The following is a 16,225-nucleotide window of genomic DNA, read 5'->3' as shown; positions in this document are numbered from 1 at the left end:
ATATATGGACACTCCATACTGTATATGGACAAGACAGAATTCATTTACAAATTTCTAAATGTGTATAGACACACAATCCCCTTTTATGCCCATATATGGAGATTCCTGATGTCATCAATATTAAGCCCATATCTGGGAATGGCAATATAGTACATAACTCTGTCAATCTAACCAGTTTGGCTGCTGCGACACTAGTCACACTTGCAACTGAATTCCGTCCTTGTCCCTTGTATGCCCATATATGGAGATCCCTGATGTCATCAATATTAAGCCCATAGCTTGGAATGCCCATATATGGACATGGTCATATTGGACATGGTCATATTAGGGCGTCTTACTGGTTGTTAGCATTTGTCGTTGTTGTTTTGAAGGCTTGAAGAAGACATTAACATGTTGTTGTTGTTAACTGAAGTACCAGTACATAGCGTCTTGTGACAAAATTCATATATCATACTTGACATATGTCATTAAAGAATAGTAGAGATAGTGATTAAATAATTGACATATTTTATCAGTGATCAGTATGTATGTTTGACAGGAGGTGATCCTGAGCCCAGTACAGAATGGGGATACTAAACCACAGATTGACAGCAATAAAGCAAACAACTACAACATTGTCAAAGAGGTAATCTCTGTTCTGTTATTTCATTATGCTCTGGTGTGGCCGACCCTGGCAAACAGTGCTTGACATGTCTGTTGTCATTAACTGTGTGTGAGCGTGCATGTGTGTGAGTATACACATGCACACAGCTATTTACTATACTTCTGAGGTCAAAAAGCCAGATAAATGGCCTTAATATTGAGGTCTTTTGTCTCAAGTGAGGTCCACATAGTGCTGAGGTTACAATTACTGTAGAAAAATATTCCGGTTGGGGTCAAGGTTAGAGTTATTATCATTATTATTGCATTTTGGGATTAGCATTATGGCTTAGGGTAAGCGTGTGGGGTAGAATTAAGGTTAGAGTTCAAAATGGCAAGAAAAATGGCATTTGAATGAACATTTGTCATCCTAATTCCTATGTGTGCCTGCACGTGTCTGTCTGTCTGTCTGTATGTCCACTTGGTCATTAGATCCTACAACGGCTGAGTAAGCTGTGTCATCCTGCTAAGAAGAGATGTGACCACGAGCAAAGGCTGCTAAAAAACATGGGGGCTCACACTGTTGTGCTGGACCTTTTACAGATCCCCTTTGAGAAGGTCAGTTAGCTGTACGGCTTGTTCCCCTCCCCTACGATCCTAGTATGAAATCCACCTGAACTGTCTCATCTTTGTTTCATCTGTCCATTTCTCCTTGTCTGCTTCTGTCTGTGTGTGTGTCTGTCTGTCTGTCTGTCTGTCTGTCTGTCTGTCTGTCTGTCTGTCTGTCTGTCTGTCTGTCTGTCTGTCTGTCTGTCTGTCTGTTTGTCAATTCACAGAAGGATGAGAAGATGAATGAGATCATGAGTCTGGCCCATACGTTTCTTCAGATCTTCTGCAAAGGGAACCCTCAGAACCAAGTCCTGCTTCATGAACACCTCTCCCTGTTCCTGACCCCAGGGGTACGCTCAGCTCTTCTGCCTTTAATATTGGTGATAATATGGGACAATGTCCTGGTTTGGACAATCTTGCCTGCTGCTGAATGCTGCATTAACATTATTTATCAAGAGCAACTTAGAAAGAGGAAAGCATAGCCTAGGTTTTGTAACACAGTATATTCATCCCAATGACTAAACACAATGCATGTGTGTACTACCAATATTATATATTTTACAGAATATTAGCATAAACGTGTAATATCTGAAAATATTGGTAAGCTTTGTAGGAGCGGTTAGCACAGCTACTACATCTGGCTTTGTGGATGTGTTTGTATGTATGTCCATCCGTCCGTATGTTTGCTTTGTGGGAGTGTGATTTATTTTTTATTTATTTTTTGTTGGGGGGGGGGGGGGGGTAGAACTGAAAGTTACAGGAGTTCTACTGTATAGTGTGGGCGATATGAAATGCGAGCTTACCATAATCAATCACAGTAATCCTTAATCATATTCAAGTGCTTTTGGAGAGAAATAAGACAGACTCCAATCACTTTCAGTTTAGAGCACTGCAGAGGTGTGTCATGTTATATGCATTAAGGCAATTATGCTTCTGCACTGTCAAATAGGGCACATTTAATTCTAAGATTAGTGGGATTCATTCAACTGACCGCCACTGAATCCCAAAACCTCAACATCACTGTATTATATTAGATTTATTAGATATTTATTAGATATTATATTGATATTATAGCTATTTAGTTTTATTAGATATCTGATGTTATCACCTGACAATTAGTTGACTTGGAGAAATATATCTGTATCGGTATTAGAAATTAAGAGTTGGACAATATTGGAATATCGGTTAAAAAAAAGCTACTATCAGACATCCCTAATATTTAACAATCAATCTTTTCATCCAGTTGCTGGAAGCTGAGACGATGTGTTATATGTTCATGAACAATCACCGCCTATGCAACGAGATCAGCGACCGCGTGGTCCGCCATTTCGTCCACTGCATCGAGACACACGGGAGACATGTTCAGTACCTTAAGTTCTTGCAGACCATTGTGAAAGCTGGTGACAAGAAGTGCCAGGACAAAGTCATGACAGAGGTGAGAATAATTACTTTCTGGTTGTTTTCACTGTCCTGTCTGTCACAATGAAATTGAAAAATCAAGTGCCCTGCCCTGCAGAGAATGTGATGTGAGCTGTCTTCCAGCACAAAGTGGTCAAAGTGTTAAGGGATATTTCACTTTCAATTTTTTTTTTTGGGGTAATTTTATCATCTAATCAGGCTTTTATGAATACCCTGAACAGTTTTTAATTAGCTTGATTGAATATTTAGATATTTGATGTAAATGTTACCAGGCCCTCCAGGCCCAGGGCTCCCCACACACACCCATTGTAACTTCAAACTTCATTTTAACCATGATAGATTCATTAAAAAACACCCATTATTTTTTCTGGTGACTCATACTACCCTCCTAATATGTGAGCAGGCCGGGTCTTTTCGATAACTTTTTTCATTTATTTTTAATAATTATTTTTTTGTATTTCATTTTTTCTATTTTCCCAAATAATTATTAAAAATAATTGAAAACAGTTATTGAAAAAACACGGCCTGCCCACGTATTAGGAGGGTAGTATGAGTCACCAGAAAAAATAATGGGTGTTTTTAATGAATCTATCATGGTTAAAATGGAGTTTGAAGTTACAATGGGTGTGTATGTGGAGAGAGGCCCTTCCACTGCTCCCTGTTGAAAGTGGAATATCCCTTTAACTTAAAACTAAAATCATATCGGAGAAAATGACACCACATCATTACAGAGAAATTCCCATTATGATTCAATTCCCCTGATTCATAGTGCTGATCTTGAAACATATTGTATTGAAACAGTTTAACTGAATTATTGTGACCGTAGGTCGCAGTTAACTATGAAAACCGTCACATCTTGTCAATAACGTTAAGAGGGTAACGCCTCAACGTCTCAGTGTCTAGCTGACCTATGACATCACATTGTTGTGACATCACATTGTGACATCACATTCCATCCTTGTCCCTTGTATCCCCATGTATGGAGATCGCTGATGTCATCAATATTAAGCCCAACGGAATGCCCATATATGGACATATTGTGTGGTCTATATAACCTAAGACATCTATGATGTCAGACGTCAGTCCGCAACTCGAATCACACTTGCAAATTAATTCCGTCCTGTGTGAATTCCGTCCTGCATGACCTCGCCCTTTAGGGTCTCTTTTCGCCCTTAGGCGTCTTACTGGTAGTGAATTATAGTTAACTATTTATTTGGCAACCCTCTCAAGGCCACCACACTCTGAAAACCACAAATGTAGTCCATACCGTACATTTGCTATGTAAAATTACCTTAACTCACCCACCACTATTTTTAAGACCCTTCTAATGGTCCACACCGCCAGGATTTTGCCTACCTTTAACGTGGGCGCGCGCGCGAATCCATTGCGCGATGGTTCACCGATTCCATTCACAATACGATCCAGGCACGGTAAGCAACAAAACACTACAGCCTTCCATTGCTCAAAGCGAAACCGACGAAGCGCCACGCTGGTGTTGCATAACATTGAACCGGATGACATTTCGGCAGACAGGATACAGGCGTCGTTGTCCCGCCCCCCCATTTCCGGTCTGGAACATCCAGATCCGTTTTTTGTGAATAGCGGCCTTCCATAGAGCGCTATGGACGGCGAATCGGCGATCATACTTTTTTGTTTTATAGTTATTAAAGCTAATTGATAACTCGTCATATTCGTCATAAGCAGAGTGGACCCATAAATATAGCTTGTCAAGCTCGTCATAAGCACTGGATGAGTTAATGTGTGTACTGTACGTGTGTGTGTGTGTGTGTGTGTGTGTGTGTGTGTGTGTGTGTGTGCGTGTGTGCGTGTGTGCGTGTGTGCGTGCGTGCGTGCGTGTGCGTGTGCGTGCGGGTGCGGGTGCGTGTGTCCAGCTGAAGGCTGGAGTCGAGGACGTGCTGGTTTTCTACAACGACCGCTCCTCCTTCCAGGAGCTGCTGCAGATGATGCGTAGCGAGGAGGAGCGGGCGAACAAGGACGGAGCCCTGGCCTACCACATCAACCTGGTGGAGCTGCTGGCCGCCTGCACAGAGGGCGAGAACTGCCTAACTGAGCTGCCTTGTAGCTCTCTACTACCCCTGGACAACATCGTTAACGTTGTCACACATGTTGACTGCATACCAGAGGTGCGGGATGCACAGATTCATAGGATAATAATGTGTTGTGGAACGGTACTGATTAAGGCAAATCTCTGTGACATCTGTAATCTGCAACATCATGGTTTACTACCGGTCACTCAAGTGCTGTTGTCTTGTCGTGCAGGTGAAAACGGCCTACGTGACTTTTGTTAATCACTGCTACGTGAGCACAGAGGTCGAAAATAAGGAGATCGACTCCTCTAACCACATCTGGAAGCTTTTTGAAAATGTCCTGACGGACATGTCCAGTGTAAGATTTTAACCCCCCCCCTTTAAATATCCCTTAAAATGGATCCATGTATACAGCCATACTAACCATATAACCTGCATACATTCCCTTGTTACCACGCTCGCTTACTGCATGAGTGGGTGGATGATGCTAGAATTAAATTGCAAATGAAGAAGCGTGCACAACAGAAATGTGTCCTTAATGAGGATCTTTTCTTTCTTTTTTATTGGTTCAGGTGTGTAACAGCACCACGGACCGTAACCACGCAGACTTGGCTCTGGAGAGGTACGTCACAGAGACAGTGATGGCCATTGTTAAAGGCTTCTTCGACTCTCAGCGCTCTGTCAGTAACACCAGCCTCCAGGTACCCTTCTTCTACACATGTAAAAGGCAGCTGAAGTGCTGAACTACTTTAGAGTTATAACGTTTGACAGCAGACGGCCTGCTTCGCTGTATGTTCATTTTCAAATATCTTATTTCAGCAGCAAGTGATTAACGCCATCGGGCGCCGCGACGGTGTCGGACGGCGTCAAAAAATGAACCAAGGCGAATTTTGAGGTTGAACACCACCACCGAACGCAGCGCAATGCAACGCAACGTCAGCAATGGAGCTCCCTTCATTGATTATAAAGGGAACATTCCCTGCGTTGACGCTGATGCGACGCCCGATGGCTGCTGTGGAGCTTTGGCGTTAGACAGAAGTTAATAATAATCGGTTGGAGTCTTATATGTGGAAAATAGACAAATAGGCCTTTATTGATCCCTGTGGGAAACTTCAGGGGCCAATCTATGATGCCATGCGCAGGTTGCAGGGGCAATTGCAATGGGAGGGTCCGACTCCAATTGAGGTGCATGGCACAAAGGTTGATATATTAAACATACTGTAGCATGCCGAAGCATTCCCGTCAGAGCGACACTGCAACCCTCAAACAACAGTACTGGTGTGTTCCCTATCACCATTTCACATCCTCCTATTCCTCCCACTCCTACCAGGCAAACCAGCCCATCTTCATCCAGCTCCTGCAGTCTGCCTTCAGTATCCATAAATGCACCTGGATCACCTCGGCTCAGAAGGAAAACATCGAGAGCTGTATCCAGAGCTGTATCAAAACAGGTGAGTGTTGATGCATTGCTCCAGGCCTGGGGGTGTTTTGAGCATAATGTGTAGGCGGAGAATCTCAGCTACAGCTCGAGGACACTAAAGAAAATATAATTACTGTAAAGTTTTGGTCTTTCTGACCTTTTCTCTAGTGCCACCAGGCCAAGGGAGCAGCATGGCCTCTGGGGCCTCCTGGTGGGGAATTTAGACTCAGTCTTGTTTACCTACCTTTTTTGCACAATCTTACAATCAGTGTGAACATTCACATCTTCATCTTGGTCCTCTGCTCTGGGTCTATATACCTCTCCATTAGCGTGTATCATTTTTAATGGCCATCACGTGTGTCATTCAGACATTTGCTAAATTAGAACAGCAGAAACCCAAGTAGCTGAGGACATCAAGAAAATTCTGATTAAATGCTTTGAGGCATTTAATGAGGATTACTTTTATTTAGTGTCCATGTAAAAAGTTGGAATCCCTGATTGGAATTATTTTGCAGTCAATGTTAACAGTGCATATCACAAATGGTAGATCGGCGGGGCGCCCGCTGGCCTAGTGGTCAAGGTGCATACCACATACTGGGCTATGATGCCTGCTGGCGTCGCCGGTTCAATTCCCGATCCGGGTGACCTTTGCCACACGTCATTCCCCATCTCTCTCCCCATTTCCTGTCAGTCTACTATCCTATCAAATAAAGGCATAAAAAGCCCAAAAACAAATCTTAAAAAAAGAAAAATGGTAGATGGGGAGCGAGTGCCTGATTGCTGTGGTCCAATTCCATACCAGATAGCAAAGTTCATTTTTGCCAGTTGGAATACTGATCACCTTGTTTAAAATGTGTGATGTTTGTGGATCGCTAAATGCCTGTCCTCTTCTCCAGGAAAGGCACAAGGCATAACCATTCCTCTGGAATTGAAGTCTCTGATCCACAACTTCACATTACGTTGTGAGGTTGTGGAGACCGCTAAGGAGTGGATGAAAAAAGGAGGAAAAGGTGGAGGCACACGACCCCGCACCCTGAGCTCCTCAACTTACGCCAAAGGCGTAGAGAAGATAGAGAAGCTGCAGGTGGCAAGTTATTAATATAATGTAATAAGTTAATTCCTGTGAGGGTTTCAGGCTGTATTAGTTAGAATCTTAGCACGTCCGGTTCCCTCCTCCTGAAAGTCTATGGGTTTGAAATAAGTTTTCTGTGTCCCTTTTATGCCCATTTATGGAGATCTCTGTCTTAAAGCTATACTGTGTAAGTTGCTCAACTAGTGGTCAGTAGCTCTATAGCAAACCGCGGTCGCGTCCGCGTCTTTCGGCCGTTTTTCGCCGCGGACCGGGCCTCACACCCCCGCGTCTGCCTCCACCTCGCCGAGATCTATCTTTAGAGGGGTCCCTGGTTCCTGTGCGTTCAGGCATTCCGGAGAAACTGACTCTTTCACCCGAGTATATGCTGTTGTTTTGTTGAGGCAAGCTACTTCCTGAGAAGTCAGCAAGATGCGCTGTGATTGGCCGGCAGTGTATAACCCTCGCTGTGATTGGCCGGTAGTGTATGATGACGTAATTTTTCCGCGAAAACCGGACCCCGGCGAGGATCACAGAAAACATATAAAGAGAAGGCTTTAGAAGCTGAAAATAACGGAGTGGGTGTTCTAAAACTTTAGCGATTTAACAGTTAGGACAATTTTAAGATTTGTTTTATAAAAATAGTTATAACTTTAATATAGGCATACGTATATGGATATTAAGGGTGCAACGGTTTACAAAATTCACGGTTCGGTTAGATATTTTGGTGTCACAGTTCGATACTTTTTCGATACAAAAAATAAAGAGAAATGTCCTTGATTTATAAATGTATTTTTATAACTACGTATTATTTTGTTTTAACTTTGAACAATACGGTACGCAACCTCTAGGGTTGTGGTTCTCTAAGTGGCTCTGCGGACCCCTAGGGGTCCTTGAGGAGGTTCCAGGGGAATGTGGATGTTGAGTGGTATTGTATTGTATTGTTAGGTACAGGGTCATTCGGTTCGGTACACCCTCATATTGAACGGTTCAATACGAATACATGTATTGTTGCACCCTCAATGGATATCCAGTTGTCGAGAACCGCCGATCCATATATGGGCATGCCAATGTACAGAATGGGAATTTACTGATCTGTGGCTCTGGACAACCGGGTCTTTATATATGCCTTTATGGGCGGCCGCCGGCTGGCCATAAACAAATCATTCACTTTTTACTACTGGCGAAAAATAATAAAAGTCAAGTTAATTTGTTAATGGTAATAATCAAATAATTGTTGAGGGAAACAGTAAGACTCTAACTCCCTCTTTCCGCTAAAAAAATACATTGCTTCCTGCAATAAATAGTTTGTCTTTGTGTATCGTGTGTGTGTGCTGTATATCTATAGACGGTTGTTGCCGGTCTAGAGAAGCAGTTCAGCCCTAAGGTCCATGCAGAGTTCTCTGTGCTAGTGGACGTTCTTCACAGCCCTGAGCTGCTGTTTCCAGAGGCTGCTCGCCAGTACTGTGACAGACAGGACTTCATGTCTAAGTAAGTTTCTGTTCAAAACCATGTATATGTTACAGTTAGTTTGGGTAACTCAGTTAGATTGGGGTAAGAGCGCTCGTTTTGTATTTCACCACACACCCCTACCACCACCTTGATCAATTCACTTTGAAAATCACGTATTAGTCTCACGTAGCCAGACAACTATTCCACAATCTCTGAATGCTATATAGAGTCTGGAACAGCAGCTCCCTAACGGCGAGTAATGGAAACGGGCATTACCGTTCAAGAAAATATATTTTAAAATGTAATTTCTGCTAAGCAGCAAGCTAAACATGCTTATATGATTTTTATTTATATAATGATAAATGTGTGCGATATGAGACTGAAACGGAAGTTTCTATTTCCCTTTACCAGACTGTATGCCGGGAGCATTTGACCAAATCGCGGAGGCAACAGTCTGGCCACGCAAGACTAATCACTTATCAACACACCTGTGTAATTCCCAGATGATGCCACAAGATGGCGACAACACAGCCATTCACTGTGTTGTCGGTGACGTCACTCATCTGCGTCCCCTCTTTGTTTATCTACTAGCCTAGCTCAGCTGTGTTTAGCCATTATTACTATGCCTAACTCTAACCCTAACCCTAACCTTAACCTCAATAAAACTATGCCTAACCCTAACCCTAAACCTAACCTCCGTGGGGTGAGACGCTATCCTGCCGACGCTCCATTGTCACCCAGGTGGGCACATCAAAGTGTGTGTGGATCAAAGCGACCGCTTGCTCCGCCCCGTGCCACACAACGAGCGCTCCTGTTCTCAATCTAACTGAATCTCAAACTAACTGTGACATATGTTGTGTGTGCGTGTGCATGCGTGGAGCGGGGCATATATAGAAGCACAATGCATCTAAACTTTTAAAACAAGTACAGTAATTGATGAACATTGAGATGAATGAGAGTAGCTTAATGGCATTGTAATCTGGCTGTTCATTACATTCACCCACATTCACACATGAGCGTATGTGCATATGTGTGTGTATGTCTGTGTGTCTGTCTATCCACAACTAATCTGATAAACTTCACTGATATATTTTACAGACAAATATGTTTGTTTTGTTTTTTTCTTGCTGGGAGACAGCTTGCTCCCTGCAAGCTGTCCATCCAGTCTATAGGATCTACTTACATTGCTTAATATATTTCCCAGTGAATCATCTTTAGTCAAAGTGTGGTGTTGCTTTCATTGGTGAAGTTTATAAAGATTGCTACGTATGCGACCACACAGTTCCTACTGACACGAGAGAGGGAGAGAACTACACACACTTTATTTATTTTTATTTATTTATATAGCACCTTTCTAGACCAGGTTCACAGAGTTACAGCCCTTGAACATGTCTGAATAACACCGACATATGGCGACATAAACATGACAACATTCCCTGTGCACCTTTGATGCATGCACATGTGCATGCACTGTGGCTCGTTTTGGAACTGTATAACGACTGTTCCTGTGGTGGCAAGTTTACATATATTATTCAACTGCCACTGACCACACAATCCCTATGATGTGCTCATGTGTGCATGCGCACTAGACACTGACAGAGAGAGAGACACACACACAGAGACCACACACCTGTGACGTGTACTTGTGCAGACGCACAAGAGAGACACACCATTCAATTAAAGCATATGTCTGATTAACACACACACACACACACATACAACTGAATGTTTCTGTTGCTGAAAGTATGCTGACAACTAGCATAATTGGCTAATAAATATTGATGACTGATCCATTCGGTAAAATACAAGAACTTGGCTCCTCCCCTTTCTTAGTCCACTTCCTCCCGGGTGCTTCGGTGTTAACAATAACACTACATCTTTAGGGCAGTGGTGCTGACAGATTCTGTCTTGAGAGATGGTTTATTGATATTCCGATATGTCATATTCACAGATTAATCAAACACACCAAGAAGCTGATGGGCAAAGAAGACGAGCTTTGTATCAAGATCCTACAGACTCTCACAGAGATGCTGGACAACGAGGAAATCTTTGAGGAATCTGTGAGTACTCAATGTGGAGGATCTCTAAAACTGGGTTTGAAGCCCTGTGAAAAGCAGCCAATTTACATTGCTCTCAGTCTCAATATCAGGTTGTTTTCGAAGTAGTGATACTTTAGATTTTATCACCATTAAATCTCGGCGCCGCATTTAAATAGTTCGATGAAATCATCTCGAGAAAGCCTGCTGCCTCTTGTGGTTTGGTGCATTTATTCCTGTGTTGATGTGCTGAGATCTGCTGTGCTCTATAGTCGCTGCTCTCTCCCAGGTCTGTGGGCCCACAGCCCAGTCGCTCCCTCATCAGTATGCTGTGAGCCTCTCCATGTTACATAACGCGGGGAGGCACTTGAGGACACTCACAGAGCAGGAGAAAGAGAGAGAGAGAGAGTGGGGGGGGCACATACTGAACAAACAAATCAATACTGCAGTGAATCGGGGGCGAGGGGGGATGCAGAAGCCTGTTTTCTATCTCACCACCTCTCTGCCAGAGGCCTCTAAAGTGTGTGGAGTTTTGGAGTAGACAGGGTTTTTTAGGTTACAGTGCCCTCATGGGGGAGTGCAGGGGGCCATGAGAAAAGTGTCCGATTTTTAATGACCTTTTTTAGAAAGGTGAGGGAGGTTGTTGCAGCCAAGCAGCCATGCTGAGAGTTCATGCAACAGAGATGGTGTCGGTCGACTTTCACTTTGACTTTTAGTAGAACTGTTATTACTAATATTGACTAAGATTATCTTTATTGTATTGTGTATTTTCTGTACTGCCCATTTCTAAATGTACAGACACTTGAAGATGCTAATAATTTTTGTTTTATTTATTTGTTGTCTTAATCATGTTTGCAACCTCTTGTGTCTATCAGTCAAATACTTTGTCTTAGCGATAGATAGAGATAGCCACTAGTACAAACTCAAAGCACGTTTCATCACAAGATTTAAATTATTATTAGTTGTACAATTGTTGCCTATAATGACATATCCAAAATAGGGACGCACGGTCAAGTTGAAAGTGGTTTACTACATCCAAGCATCAACAAAGGTTTGAGACACGGTTAAAATTCAATGAACAGTGGCATTTTCTTTTTTTCAACAGCACCCTCAGTTATACTGGTGTGTGAAATGTCAGCTTGTGTAGGTGTGTGAGCGAGGTGTGCATGGTGCATGTGCTTGTGCTCTGTTTTGTCATATCCCTGTAGCCCAGAGCGTGGAGCTACAGTCTCACTGCACAGGAGGAGAGGGAGAGAGCGTGATTCAGGGAGATGTATAAGGAGAGAGAGAGAGGGAGGGAGAGCGAGGGAAGGAGGGAGAAAAACAGAACGAGAGAGAGAGAGAGAGAGAGAGAGAGCGACAGCAGGGGCTGGTGGCTACCCTGGGGCGCAGTGAGTGGGAGGAGAGTGGAGAGAGAGAGAGAGAGAGAGATGGAGGGAGGGGGAGGGATGGACAGAGGGAGGGAGGGAGGGAGGGAGGGGAGGCAGCCATGTGAGGAGCCATGTGAGCTGAGGGAAAAAAACCCCGGGCAGCGGCTGCTGGGCGAGGGATTGGAGAGGAGCGGCGTCTGCTCGCTCCATGAGGAGACAGGGCAGGGGGTGCGTTTACGTAACAGCCTGCAGTGGCTGAGCCAGCGTCACGCGGACCATCACGTTCTGTCCCACTCCCTCCCTCCCTCCCTCCCTCCCTCTCTCTCTCTCTCTCTCTCTCTCTCTCTCTCGTCTCTCCTGACTGCTCCCCCTTCATGCTTTGTCTCACTCCATCGCATCTTGTCTGCCTGCCTAAGTTATTTTCTCTCTCTCTCTCTCCTCTCTCTCTCTCTCTCTCTCTCTCTCTCTCTCTCCCTCTCTCTCTCTCTCTCCCCCTCTCCCTCTCTCTCTCTCTCTCTCTCTCTGGGTCGTGCCAGGGGCACTGATGGGGGAGAGAGCGCTAGGCTGTCTGCAGCAGTGAGAGGAAAGTTGTTGATGTTTTGTTGGCCCCACAGTGCTGCACTTTGGTTGTGAGATTAAAGAAGGCTTTATAATTGTTTGGGTCCCCCCCCCCCCACACACACACACACACACACACTCAAACACCACGTCTGGGACTGGGGAAGTCTTTCAGGAAAAAGCTTGGGGCACTGTCTTCTGAATCACTGCTGGACATTAAGTTTTAATGACATTATTTATTTATGTTTTGTCTGTTTGTTTGTTGTTTTTTAAATTTAATTCAAGTGCATGCTTTACCCCATAGACCCACATGAACCATAGCGTCCTTATTTTGGGATGAATCTTCAGCTGATCTTCAATCTTACAACATGTCGCATCGCAATGTCTTGTGAACGTCTATATCGGCTATTTTCCATGAAGAGATTTGGTAGAGTGGAAAAAGTAGCAGACACAGTGTAAAGCCCAGGGAGGGTACCTGGTCAAGTATATTTGGTTTAAGTGGTTAAGTAGGAAATATATCAAAGGAGAAGGGCCGCACTAATATTTTCAGGTACAAGAAGCTGAAGAAGTCCTGGTGTTAAAGGATCACTTCTCCCGTTTTCATTTTGGTCCTGACTTAATTGCTCATTGTAAGATGATTTCTATCTGTTCAGTCTGTGTCTCAGAGGAGGGCTGTGGACAGTTCAGAAACCTGCCTACTAATGAATCATCATTAGGTTTGGTAAACAAGCTTAAATAAATATATATATGTTTATTTTATTAATACAAGAACAATGGCTTCTGTTTCAGCACGTTAACTATCCAGGAAGAGAAGGACTTGTAGTTTTTAATGGCTTGGAATCCCCACTGATGATGTCATTGCCAGGCAGGTTTCTGAACTGTCCAGAGCTTACCAATGAGATGCTGAGTTAGACGGAAATTGTACCGTCTTATTGTGAGCATGAGAAGATATTGGTTGAACATGGGTGAAGTTCTCCTTTAAATACATTACCAATTTTACCTTGCGGTGTATGCGTGCACAGAATGCATGTGTACAAAATAAATATATGTGATTGTTCACAAAGGACTGAAAAAGCCTGTTATGTAATAAATGTCAATCTATCACTCTTTCTTTTCTCTCTCTCTCGCACACTCTTCCCTGTCGTTTACATGCGATTGCAGACAGCTATTTTTCTGTCTGTCTGTCTCTCTATTTTTCTCTTGACAAGTTTGGCATCACTGGCCCAAGGCAAAGCAGATTTACAGATTACCGCCCACTCATTGCTAAGCTCATCACGGGTATTCACGTAGACAACACACACACACACACACACACACACACACACACACACACACACACACACACACACACACACACACACACACACACACACACACACACACACACACGTTTTGCTCTGTGAGTTCACTCCACTGGGTCTCTCCTGTCTCTGTGTTGGTGTGATTGGAGTAGTGTAGACACTGTATGGATGGACTCACGGATGCGTATTTCACTCCACTCCTGACTGGCCTCTGCCGACACACCACTTGCTTTGTCGTACTTAGAACAACAGACTCACTCCCTAGCTTTCGCTGTGGCCTGAAGACTCACCTCTTCAGACCCCACCTAAGCCCATAGCACTTACCGTAGCACTCGCCTACCCTCAATGACCACACATGAAAACTAAATAGCTCTTGTTGTTTATATATAAAGTTATTTTTACTGATAAGGTGCTTGGTCTACCTACGTTATTTTTTCTAGATTGATATTTCTATTCTTGATGTATTGATGACGTTGATGTATTTTACCTTGCTTATTGTATTGATGTATTTATTACCTTCCTTATTATAAGTCGCTCTGGATTAAGAGCGTCTGCTAAATGCCTACATTTCAATAATTATATACGGTACCTAATTGTATCTGATACACAGTCAAATTAATTACACGTCCGTTTGGTTCCATTGTGACACTCACAAATTACACAGATGCTTTCCCGGTTTTACTTGGTTAAATAAACACTCGCTACTTTGTAGTGTAGGATACCAACAGAACAACATTGTTTACATTGTTAATTAGCTTAACCACAAACCTCTATATTCAATAAACTTGAACGAGGTCCACTCTTTTTCCCCTCTGCACCATATCTCATCACCAAAAATAGCCAATCTATGAGCTCAAAGCGCATTGCGTTGTGAGCATGTAGTTCAGCTTTTTGGGGGAATGTTCCCTCATAAAGCCTAATGTGTTGCATCCGCGACGCGTTGTGAGCTTGTATAAGCTGGCTAATCTTCGAAAAGCGGCACTGTATGAATCGCACTTAAAAGTGATGCTAGGGTTCAAGAGGTTCAGTCTCCGCTGACAGGTTTGCCCCTCTCCTCTCTCCTCACTCCCGTCCTGCCTCTCTCCCTCTTCCTGCCTCCCACCATCAGTCAGTCAGGTGTCTGTAGAGGAGTATCATGTTTTTTGGTAGCCATGGTGATGATGGATCAGCACATGTTGTTTGTCTGTCTGTCTTGGCCCGGGGTGAGTGTGGGAGGTCTGTGTACCCTGTGGAGAAATGCCATCAGACTGGGGGGGGGGGGGCACACCGCCTGTGCCACGGTGCTGCCGTACGCCAGTCCGAGAGGGGAAGAGAGAACTTGAAGAAGATGTCAATATTTAGACGGGTCTTGAGTTCAGGGCTTCTGGGATCAGGCGCTGTGAATGAGATTAATTGTCGCACCAAAAGGTTTTTTGATGCAGTTCATTGTGTTTGTTACTTGAACCTGATTGTAGCTGAAATTGCCGGTTGTATTTGAAGAAAAACTAAATTATGACGAAGCACATGACAATTAACAAGACGAATGGTGTGAATATCATCTTGTGTCTAGACTCATTATAATACTGAATGTACTAAAAAGTGCCTGAAGGCCTGTGCTAATTGGTGGGGGGGAAAAAAACAATATATATAGGCCTATATAGACCTATATTGTATAGACCTACCATTATGCGACAACCACATAGTAGAAAGTCTTAATTTCACTCTGAGTATAGAACAAATGACCAAAATAGCTGCCACAAGCTCACGTGTCACATCGTGGCATGTTCATTTAAATTGAATGAAATTGTTTGCTTTTTTTGGGGAATGTTTTTTGAAAATGGTTTGAAATAATAATAATACTAATAATAATAAAAAGAAATGTGGGAAACAAAATTCAGGGACATTTGTGTTTGGGAAATAGTGCTTTAGAGATAAACAAGCCTCGCTAGCGGCAGCTACTTTCCTTCCTGTGCAGAAGCTCCAGTCCTCACACACACTGCCAGTGTCTTAATACATAACCATGTTAGCCAGTCACATGCGGCACTTCCGAGGTGAACTCTCCGGCGAGGGGTCAGCTTTCTTCATGAATACGTGTTTATGCGCTCGTGCCGCGCTGAACATGCGCTCGTGCCAATTGCTCTCACATGCGGGCCTAATTTGTTTTGCTGATGTGCTTGTTTATATAGGATGAAAGCATTTAACATGTGCCATGTAATTGTGGGAAATGATGTATTGAAAAGGAATCGCGCGCGCGCGCGCGTGTGTGTGTGTGTCCAGTGTGTGTGTGTGTGTGTGTGTGTGTGTCCAGAGTGTGTGTGTCCAGAGTGTGTGTGTGTGTGTGGGGGGGGGGGTACGCAAATATCCAAACATTTACAGAATTAGCTA

The 16,225-nt window shown here is 43.5% G+C and overlaps 1 protein-coding gene across 1 annotated transcript in view; it reads left to right on the top strand.

Moving 5' to 3' along the window:
- The window catches only part of LOC308294235 (inositol 1,4,5-trisphosphate-gated calcium channel ITPR2-like), a gene marked incomplete at its 5' end in the record, with an annotated part of 96,378 nt that overhangs the window by 40,279 nt on the left and 39,874 nt on the right, over nt 1-16,225 (top strand). Inside the window, 11 exons of the mRNA XM_080736962.1 lie at nt 539-625; nt 1,072-1,197; nt 1,416-1,538; nt 2,432-2,623; nt 4,500-4,751; nt 4,888-5,013; nt 5,228-5,356; nt 5,986-6,106; nt 6,972-7,162; nt 8,493-8,635; nt 10,548-10,656. Coding sequence (XP_080593088.1) covers nt 539-625; nt 1,072-1,197; nt 1,416-1,538; nt 2,432-2,623; nt 4,500-4,751; nt 4,888-5,013; nt 5,228-5,356; nt 5,986-6,106; nt 6,972-7,162; nt 8,493-8,635; nt 10,548-10,656 — 1,599 coding nt within the window. The remainder of the gene's footprint in view (nt 1-538; nt 626-1,071; nt 1,198-1,415; nt 1,539-2,431; nt 2,624-4,499; nt 4,752-4,887; nt 5,014-5,227; nt 5,357-5,985; nt 6,107-6,971; nt 7,163-8,492; nt 8,636-10,547; nt 10,657-16,225) is intronic.

This window comes from Nannobrachium achirus (genome assembly GCF_963921795.1).
Source record: "Nannobrachium achirus genome assembly, chromosome: 11".
Taxonomy (NCBI): domain Eukaryota; kingdom Metazoa; phylum Chordata; class Actinopteri; order Myctophiformes; family Myctophidae; genus Nannobrachium; species Nannobrachium achirus.
The sequence above is the reverse complement of the archived record's forward strand: the minus strand, read 5'-3'. Positions and strand labels throughout refer to the sequence as shown.